This window comes from Maniola jurtina, chromosome W, assembly GCF_905333055.1.
Source record: "Maniola jurtina chromosome W, ilManJurt1.1, whole genome shotgun sequence".
NCBI lineage: Eukaryota > Metazoa > Arthropoda > Insecta > Lepidoptera > Nymphalidae > Maniola > Maniola jurtina.
In genome coordinates this window covers 3,915,666-3,926,421 of record NC_060057.1, presented here as the reverse complement: position 1 = coordinate 3,926,421, position 10,756 = coordinate 3,915,666, and the positions used below count along the sequence as shown (strand labels likewise).

The following is a 10,756-nucleotide window of genomic DNA, read 5'->3' as shown; positions in this document are numbered from 1 at the left end:
TCATCGTAATTTGTATGATGAGAGATATATTTTATTTTAAGGTAAAATATTATAATATCTTGTCCTTGTGTGGTGCGTTTTAAAGGTAAAGAAGTGCATCTTTTAAATTTTCAATTAAGAAAATAGAAGAGCACTGCGTCATCGTAATTTGTATGGTGAGAGATATATTTTATTTTAAGGTAAAATATTATAATATCTTGCCCGTGTGTGGTGCGTTTTAAAGGTAAAGAGGTGCATCTTTTAAATTTTCAATTAAGAAAATAGAAGAGCACTGTGTCATCGTAATTTGTATGGTGAGAGATATATTTTATTTTAAGGTAAAATATTATAATATCTTGTCCTTGTGTGGTGCGTTTTAAAGGTAAAGAAGTGCATCTTTTAAATTTTCAATTAAGAAAATAGAAGAGCACTGCGTCATCGTAATTTGTATGGTGAGAGATATATTTTATTTTAAGGTAAAATATTATAATATCTTGCCCGTGTGTGGTGCGTTTTAAAGGTAAAGAGGTGCATCTTTTAAATTTTCAATTAAGAAAATAGAAGAGCACTGTGTCATCGTAATTTGTATGGTGAGAGATATATTTTATTTTAAGGTAAAATATTATAATATCTTGCCGTGTGTGGTGCGTTTTAAAGGTAAAGAGGTGCATCTTTTAAATTTTCAATTAAGAAAATAGAAGAGCACTGTGTCTTCGTCATTTGTATGGTGAGAGATATATTTTATTTTAAGGTAAAATATTATAATATCTTGCCCGTGTGTGGTGCGTTTTAAAGGTAAAGAGGTGCATCTTTTAAATTTTCAATTAAGAAAATAGAAGAGCACTGTGTCATCGTAATTTGTATGGTGAGAGATATATTTTATTTTAAGGTAAAATATTATAATGTTTTGCCTGTGTGTGGCGCGTTTTAAAGGTAAAGAGGTGCATCTTTTAAATTTTCAATTAAGAAAATAGAAGAGCACTGTGTCTTCGTCATTTGTATGGTGAGAGATATATTTTATTTTAAGGTAAAATATTATAATATCTTGCACGTGTGTGGTGCGTTTTAAAGGTAAAGAGGTGCATCTTTTAAATTTTCAATTAAGAAAATAGAAGAGCACTGTGTCATCGTAATTTGTATGGTGAGAGATGTATTTTATTTTAAGGTAAAATATTATAATATCTTGCCCGTGTGTGGTGCGTTTTAAAGGTAAAGAGGTGCATCTTTTAAATTTTCAATTAAGAAAATAGAAGAGCACTGTGTCATCGTAATTTGCATGGTGAGAGATATATTTTATTTTAAGGTAAAATATTATAATATTTTGCCCGTGTGTGGTGCGTTTTAAGGTAAAGAGGTGCATCTTTTAAATTTTCAATTAAGAAAATAGAAGAGCACTGTGTCATCGTAATTTGCATGGTGAGAGATATATTTTATTTTAAAGTAAAATATTATAATGTTTTGCCTGTGTGTGGTGCGTTTTAAAGGTAAAGAGGTGCATCTTTTAAATTTTCAATTAAGAAAATAGAAGAGCACTGTGTCTTCGTCATTTGTATGGTGAGAGATATATTTTATTTTAAGGTAAAATATTATAATATCTTGCCCGTGTGTGGTGCGTTTTAAAGGTAAAGAGGTGCATCTTTTAAATTTTCAATTAAGAAAATAGAAGAGCACTGTGTCATCGTAATTTGTATGGTGAGAGATATATTTTATTTTAAGGTAAAATATTATAATGTTTTGCCTGTGTGTGGCGCGTTTTAAAGGTAAAGAGGTGCATCTTTTAAATTTTCAATTAAGAAAATAGAAGAGCACTGTGTCTTCGTCATTTGTATGGTGAGAGATATATTTTATTTTAAGGTAAATGTTTAATGCATTTTTTACTCACTGTTGTTATTCTATAGGGCACACAATTTAAACATCACTGCACTTTTGATTTACACCTTTATTGCTATTAGTTACACTATTTCACTACTCTTGTATTGCTGCTACTTTACTACTCTTGTTGCTCGAAACAAAAATATGATTATCTCAATATATGGCTCCTATGGGCTTACATTTTAGCGTGAAGTAATGTTCAACTAACGCCATCTATCGGCTGATAGGAAAAGTTCTCAAAAAACCTTTAATTAATTTAGACATACCGCCCATCAAGGACTTGTCCTTTAAATAATCAATTAACATTTAAGTGAAATTTACGACTCAAAGCAAATGTATTGACAATTTAAATGTTAAGTTGTCTACTCAACTAAGGTGATTTAACAATTAAGACAAGTGAAATCTATCATATTATCTAAGTTCGCTTAGCACTATAATGACACTGAAATTGATACTAAAACCAAAGTGATATTGTTAGTTAGTAAGTACACAATGAATGACGTATTTAGATTGAGAAACGACATAAAATCAATTAAGTTTAACATTGTCTGCAAAGTAAAATACAACCAGGTATAAGTGAACTGAACAATTAAATAAAGTAAATTGATCTGACAACTCAGTACATTGTGACGTTGCAAACAAAGCACAAACTAAATGACTAACTAAAATTTAACTTGTTAACAAACAATGTGTTGAAAATTACAACTAATTAAAGCTAACAATCAAAAACAAAGAGATTGAACACAGATTTAGATTAATCTCGCGAAATGTTATGATAAAATACAACTCAACTAACAATGTTATTGATGAGGTGGCTGCCGCCCATCATGACAACTATAAGGATACATATCACTTTGATACTAGAAATGTTTTAGATAGAGTGGGAGCCGCCCATCATGACAACTTCAACATACATAACATTCTGAAGTAATTTAGATAACATGGCAAAACAATTCTGATTTGATTAAACTCTGAATTTTTAAACAATTGCACATTTTTTATTTTATTTTTTACAATAAATTTTATATCATTGTATGCTAGTGATAGTATTCTTTTCTTCAGCTTCTCTGATGAATCTTTGTGTTCTGTAAACCAATATTTCTCATGTGACAGATTCAGTATCATTTGAGGTTTGTTATGCAATGTTTTCTCATGATTATCCTCTACTATCAACTTGATAAGATGTCTCGTGTCGTAGCGTACCTTTAGGAATGTTATTGATTTAGTAGCTCTCAAAAGTGCTTTTTCATCTATGAAAGAGCGAAGAGGGTAGATCGTACTTTTCTTTCGTACATATCCTCGTTTTAGGATCTTATTCAAGCCTTCGTAAACTTCTATTTCTTCCGACTCTTTCAAGTGATTTGGTAGCGAAATCTTCATTTTACGTATAGTTATAGGAACTTTTAGTTTATTTCTCTTTTCTTTTTTCTTTTTAGTTAGTGTAAATGACTCTCTTGGTAGTATTAAGATTTTAGTTGATAGTAATTCGTTCTCTGTTTCTTTTCTCGTTTCAGCTTCAGCTAAATTCTTGGATGTTTTCTCTGCTCTGTGTGTGGAGATGTCTGGTTTGTTAGGATAAATTATATGATCTTTCGTTATTTGTTTGTATTCAATTATGTTGATGGTTTCAGAGACTCGGTTGTTTATGAAATTCGTGCAATAATTTGGCAAACCTTTCAGCCATGTTAATATCACAGCCGAGTCACTCCAAACGTGAAGATATTTGAATACGTTTAAAATTCGGACCAACTCGTATATTAATTTTGCAATTAGAAATCTATCACAAAGTTTTAATCGTACAGTAGTTACTTTCTTTTGTATTGATGTAATCTTTATGTTGGCGGTAATCGGTCTCATGTGAATTTGATCTCCCGTGGTATGAGCTGATTTAGATGTATCATTTGAAGCATGCAGTTCTCGGCTAAAACTATCTATCAGTTGATTTTTTCTCTGAATCTTAAAATTCTTCATTCTAACTTGCTCTTTCGTTATTATTGTATCATCCCATTCTAAATTTACTGCATGTAACTTTTGGAAGTGATTTTCTAATACTCTTAATAGCTTACTCATTTCTATGTAAATAACTCCTTCTACAGCTTCTTCTCTAGATCCATGAGTAGCCACAAGGTTGTCAACGTTAAATTTAATTTCCAAATCCTTTTCTACAGCGATTGCAAAATTATGTTCTTCGTCTTTAGCTATTTGTTCCGAATACCTTTTATCTAGATAAGGTTCACAAACTGTTACAAATTTTGAAGTTAGTAATTTGTAATGCTGAACTGGCTGAAAAGAATTATGTTTCCAGAGTAAACGCTGATATTTTGTATCTTTTTCATGTACTTTCACTTGATCGTACATTTTGTCTTCCCTTATTTCAGCGTGTTGATGGACAATATCTGCTGCAGAATCTTTTGTCTCTTTATTATTTTCTATGAGTTCTATATTTGAATTTAAAGTGATATCTTCTTCCTGAATTTTCGGATCTTCTTCATAGTAATTAGAATTTTCCTTTAGTTTTCTTTCTATAGAATGAGATCTCTTTAAAGCCTTGAACTGTTTTTCTTCACAATCAGGTGATTCTTTCTCTAACGGCAGTACAACGTACCGCCCATCGTTAGCGCTCATAGTCGTTGATAAGTTTTCTGATTTAATTTCTTCTCTAGTTAGATTCTTGTGATAATTATTATCAAGCTCTGTCTCAATCTTCGGAAATTGTTTACGTTTGTTTTCTACTCTTATTTTGAGGTGCATGTTAACTACTCTTTTACTGTGTGCATTTGTATCATTCGACACTTCTCCTGATATTGTCCATCCAAAAATGGTATTTTGTGCAATTAAGTTACCTTTTGGATGTTTGATCATGCCCTCAGTTAATATCTTACTGTACACTTCAGCTCCAAGCAAAAGATCAATTTTACTTGAAGTTGCGTAGCCTGGATCAGCTAGAACTAAATCTCCAAATTCTAGACAATCAGGTGATGTAAGATTACTCGACGGAAGTACCCACGAAAATGATCTCAGCACATATGCATCTACTTGGATTGATTTTTCTGGGTTCTGGCGTGATTCCACATGGAGAGAAACCATGTACTTAACTCTCGTTCCACCAGGCCCTAGACCTGACACCCACGCATTGACTGGTGAGCGCTTAAGTCCAAGCAGTTGAATTGTAGCTTCCGTGATGAATGACGCCTGTGAGCCCTGATCTAAAAGAGCTCTAATGTGGTGCTCACAGCCGTTCTTTGCTCTAGTTTTAACAAGCGCGGTGGCCAATAGGACTTCGTTAGGTTGTAGTTTCTCTTTCGCAAAGTTAGATATGATTCTCGTCTCAGTTCCCAACGAAGTTGATGATTGCGCATGTTTCTCAGAATTGTTAGTGTCAAGGTGTAAGTTCTCAGTAGTACTCAGAAAGCCTTCTTGGTCTCTGGCTTCTTTGTTGAAGTGCAATAATGTGTGGTGTTTTCGCCCGCATTTTTGACAAGATTTTGCCAGCCTACAATTTTTCACTGAATGAAATGGAGCCAAGCAGTTAAAACAAAGTCCCTTGGCTTGTACGAAGTCTTGTCTTTCCTTCGGTTGTTGCACACCAAATTTCTTACAAGCGTAAAGGTGATGATTTTCTTCGCATAGTGCACAAACTGGCTCCTTCTTATTCTGATTTTCAAGTGTGGTATGAAATGATTTGGGTTTTGATGCTTGGTTACTCTGAACTGGATGTTTGGCCTTATTAGTATCAATCATTTCTAGCGCTCGGAATCTAGCTTCTAAAAACTCAGCAAGTTGATTCCACGTGGGCATTTCATCAGGTGTTAAATGGCTCATTTGGATTTCCCACTGCTTATGAGATTCAATATCTAATTTAGAAACCACTAAGTATATCAAAATTGAATCCCAAGATGTGACATCAATACCCAAGTTCTTCAATTGTTTCAGACAGCTCAATGTTGTATCAAGAATAAGTTTAAGTGCACTAGCCGACTCATGACTCGTTTGTTTAATGGAAAATAATGATTTAAGAACAGCGTTGCAATTGAATCTCTTGTTGTCGTATCGCCTTTTTAATAGCAACCACGCCTCCTCATAGTTTGCATCAGTAATAGTTAAGTCGCGCAATAAAACTTCAGGTTCTCCACTTAAGCAACTCTTCAAGTAATGAAGTTTTTGAACACTCTTTAACTTGCTGTTGTTGTGAATTAAACTATCAAATAAATCATGAAAAGATTGCCATTCATTATATTTTCCACTAAATGAGGGTAGTTTGATCAAAGGTAAATGTACTTCATCACGCGCTGAACATGATCCAGAGTTAGATATTGAAACAGTTTCAGTGTGTTTTGTAGGCTTAAATTGCTCGAGTTTATTTTTTAACATTGATTTGTAGTTAGTGTAAAGTTCTTCAAATTGCTCATATAAATCTTCTGTAAAATATGCTAAATCTTTTCTTGTGTCTTTAGTAGCCTGCGCCACTATTTGTCGATGATCCAACTTAAATTCGCTCCACAATGTTTCTAAGGACTCTAATCTAGATTCAGTATAACCCTTAGTTAGTCTCTCTTTAGGTGTCTTTTTGTAATTTTTATCAGCCTTTACTAAGTTTTCAAAACGATCTTCTTGAACAAGTATTAGCGGATTCATTTTTATTTGTAATTTTTTGAAGCACTAAGTTAACACAATACTAATGTTCAACAAAAAATAAAGTCCAGTTGTATCACAGAAATAATTTAAAAATGTCCAAAATACTTAAAACTTGATAGTGCAAGCATTACAAAATCATCCAGTTATTAGCTTCAAAGTTCATTTAAGTTCTAAAAACGAAGTCACTATTATGTTCAGAGACTAAGTCCACAAATGATTAAAAAGTTCTCTAAGTTTATTCACAAGTAAATGTTCAAAGTTAATTTAAATCGAAATTTTTCTATGTCTTTACACAACCAATTTTTTTTCTAAGTCCTTTTGAAGCGAAATTTAGTTTAAGTTTTTTCACATACGAAATTTTTCTAAGTTTTTTCACAGACGAAATTTTCTAAGTTAATTCACAGACGTTATTTTTCTAAGTTATTTCACAGACGTAATTTTTCTAAGTTATTTCACAGACGTAAATTTTCTAAGTCTTTTTTAACACGATTTTTACTAAGTCTTTTTTCAACACGATTTTCACTAAGTCTTTTTTCAACACGATTTGCACTAAGTCTTTTTTTCACTGATATTAACTTAAGTTCTATTACTTACAGTTTATTCCCGGGTTTCGGCACCATATTGTTTAATGCATTTTTTACTCACTGTTGTTATTCTATAGGGCACACAATTTAAACATCACTGCACTTTTGATTTACACCTTTATTGCTATTAGTTACACTATTTCACTACTCTTGTATTGCTGCTACTTTACTACTCTTGTTGCTCGAAACAAAAATATGATTATCTCAATATATGGCTCCTATGGGCTTACATTTTAGCGTGAAGTAATGTTCAACTAACGCCATCTATCGGCTGATAGGAAAAGTTCTCAAAAAACCTTTAATTAATTTAGACAGTAAAATATTATAATATCTTGCCCGTGTGTGGTGCGTTTTAAAGGTAAAGAGGTGCATCTTTTAAATTTTCAATTAAGAAAATAGAAGAGCACTGTGTCATCGTAATTTGTATGGTGAGAGATATATTTTATTTTAAGGTAAAATATTATAATATCTTGCCGTGTGTGATGCGTTTTAAAGGTAAAGAAGTGCATCTTTTAAATTTTCAATTAAGAAAATAGAAGAGCACTGTGTCATCGTAATTTGTATGGTGAGAGATATATTTTATTTTAAGGTAAAATATTATAATATCTTGCCGTGTGTGGTGCGTTTTAAAGGTAAAGAGGTGCATCTTTTAAATTTTCAATTAAGAAAATAGAAGAGCACTGTGTCATCGTAATTTGTATGGTGAGAGATATATTTTATTTTAAGGTAAAATATTATAATATCTTGCCCGTGTGTGGTGCGTTTTAAAGGTAAAGAGGTGCATCTTTTAAATTTTCAATTAAGAAAATAGAAGAGCACTGTGTCATCGTAATTTGTATGGTGAGAGATATATTTTATTTTAAGGTAAAATATTATAATGTTTTGCCTGTGTGTGGCGCGTTTTAAAGGTAAAGAGGTGCATCTTTTAAATTTTCAATTAAGAAAATAGAAGAGCACTGTGTCTTCGTCATTTGTATGGTGAGAGATATATTTTATTTTAAGGTAAAATATTATAATATCTTGCCCATGTGTGGTGCGTTTTAAAGGTAAAGAGGTGCATCTTTTAAATTTTCAATTAAGAAAATAGAAGAGCACTGTGTCATCGTAATTTGTATGGTGAGAGATGTATTTTATTTTAAGGTAAAATATTATAATATCTTGCCCGTGTGTGGTGCGTTTTAAAGGTAAAGAGGTGCATCTTTTAAATATTCAATTAAGAAAATAGAAGAGCACTGTGTCATCGTAATTTGCATGGTGAGAGATATATTTTATTTTAAGGTAAAATATTATAATATTTTGCCCGTGTGTGGTGCGTTTTAAGGTAAAGAGGTGCATCTTTTAAATTTTCAATTAAGAAAATAGAAGAGCACTGTGTCATCGTAATTTGTATGGTGAGCGATATATTTTATTTTAAGGTAAAATATTATAATATTTTGCCTGTGTGTCGTGCGTTTTCAAGGTAAAGAGGTGCATCTTTTAAATTTTCAATTAAGAAAATAGAAGAGCACTGTGTCATCGTAATTTGTATGGTAAGAGATATATTTTATTTTAAGGTAAAATATTATAATATCTTGCCCGTGTGTGGTGCGTTTTAAAGGTAAAGAGGTGCATCTTTTAAATTTTCAATTAAGAAAATAGAAGAGCACTGTGTCATCGTAATTTGTATGGTGAGAGATATATTTTATTTTAAGGTAAAATATTATAATATCTTGCCGTGTGTGGTGCGTTTTAAAGGTAAAGAGGTGCATCTTTTAAATTTTCAATTAAGAAAATAGAAGAGCACTGTGTCATCGTAATTTGCATGGTGAGAGATATATTTTATTTTAAAGTAAAATATTATAATGTTTTGCCTGTGTGTGGTGCGTTTTAAAGGTAAAGAGGTGCATCTTTTAAATTTTCAATTAAGAAAATAGAAGAGCACTGTGTCTTCGTCATTTGTATGGTGAGAGATATATTTTATTTTAAGGTAAAATATTATAATATCTTGCCCGTGTGTGGTACGTTTTAAAGGTAAAGAGGTGCATCTTTTAAATTTTCAATTAAGAAAATAGAAGAGCACTGTGTCATCGTAATTTGTATGGTGAGAGATATATTTTATTTTAAGGTAAAATATTATAATATCTTGCACGTGTGTGGTGCGTTTTAAAGGTAAAGAGGTGCATCTTTTAAATTTTCAATTAAGAAAATAGAAGAGCACTGTGTCATCGTAATTTGTATGGTGAGAGATATATTTTATTTTAAGGTAAAATATTATAATATCTTGCTCGTGTGTGGTGCGTTTTAAAGGTAAAGAGGTGCATCTTTTAAATTTTCAATTAAGAAAATAGAAGAGCACTGTGTCATCGTAATTTGTATGGTGAGAGATATATTTTATTTTAAGGTAAAATATTATAATATCTTGCCCGTGTGTGGTGCGTTTTAAAGGTAAAGAGGTGCATCTTTTAAATTTTCAATTAAGAAAATAGAAGAGCACTGTGTCATCGTAATTTGCATGGTGAGAGATATATTTTATTTTAAGGTAAAATATTATAATATTTTGCCTGTGTGTGGTGTGTTGTAAAGGTAAATAGGTGCATCTTTTAAATTTTCAATTAAGAAAGTAGAAGAGCATTGTGTCTTCGTCATTTGTATGGTGAGTGATATATATTTTAAGGTAAAATATTATAATATCTTGTCCTGTGTGATGTGTTTTAAAGGTAAATAAGTGTTTTTTAAATTATTACACTGATATATAAAATAAATAAAAACGTAACTCACATTGCATAACTTAATTTAAAGTCATCGGAGTAGTTTAAAAGTTAAAAAACTGTGTGAAGAAGAAGTAAGTGAAACATGATATAAAAATATGAAAGTATTAAAATAACTATGCATTCCAATGAATCATCACACATGGCGAAAATGATAATATTATAATATATATTTTTTCTTCGCGATTTGTATGGAGAGCGATATTCATCTTAAGATAAAATATTATAGCATTTTCCTCGTGTGTAATGCGCTTTAAAGGTAAATAGGATAGTATTTACATCTAATCTATTTTTAATGAAGAAAATAATAGAGTACTACTATAAAACAAAAATGTAATTCATATTGTATAGCTTCATTTAAAGTCATAGGAGCAGTATAAAAGTTAATAAAACTGTATGAAGGAAAGCAAATAAAATTTAATATACATAGGATATTAAAAATTTACAATTAAAACATTTTGAAACATATAATATTATTTTTAAATACAAAGAATTGTTTGTGTAGCAGGTTTTATGTGAGTTTTTTTTTCACAAATTTTTTATCAGTTTTTTTAATATAATTTTTCTTCTTTTTTAAGGAATGTATTTTTTTGGGTTTTAAATTTTTTTTTTGTTTTTTAATTGTTCTTTTTCTATGTTTTTTTTTGTGAGTATTCTTTTTGTTGCTCATATAGACTTTTTTAAACCTGCTTTACATAAATGATTTTTTATTATAAAATGTGATTAATGTATATCTTAAAATTACTTATTAATATTTTTTAACGAACATAAAATTTTATTATATTGCGTAAAATTTATTTTTAGTACATCATAAGTCCAGAATATACAGTATGTTTTTTTAACTGGAACATTATGAAGAAATCCAAAATTAAAGGAGATACAGGGAAACTGTCTAAAGAAACTGCAGTTCTTTTTTTGTTAAAATAATTTTGGTATGTT

General features: G+C 30.7%; 1 protein-coding gene across 1 annotated transcript; it reads right to left on the bottom strand.

Annotated features, from left to right (window-relative positions):
- Positions 1–2,878: 2,878 nt before the first annotated feature.
- LOC123879821 lies at positions 2,879–6,486 on the bottom strand. Its single transcript, XM_045927714.1, has 3 exons — positions 3,918–6,486; positions 3,302–3,413; positions 2,879–2,936 (listed from the first exon to the last, which is right to left on the bottom strand). Exons 1-3 carry the CDS (start codon positions 6,484–6,486, stop codon positions 2,879–2,881), a joined length of 2,739 nt encoding a protein of 912 aa, XP_045783670.1.
- Positions 6,487–10,756: the final 4,270 nt, after the last annotated feature.

Excerpts from the sequence above, each read along its gene's own strand:
- LOC123879821 (XM_045927714.1), bottom strand. The coding sequence starts at position 6,486 with ATGAATCCGCTAATACTTGTTCAAGAAGATCGTTTTGAAAACTTAGTA. Across the intron at positions 3,414-3,917 it reads AGTTATTTACATAGAAATGA|ACATCTCCACACACAGAGCA; the intron begins GTAAGCTATTAA and ends CTAACAAACCAG. Across the intron at positions 2,937-3,301 it reads ATCTTAATACTACCAAGAGA|AACACAAAGATTCATCAGAG; the intron begins GTCATTTACACT and ends ATTGGTTTACAG.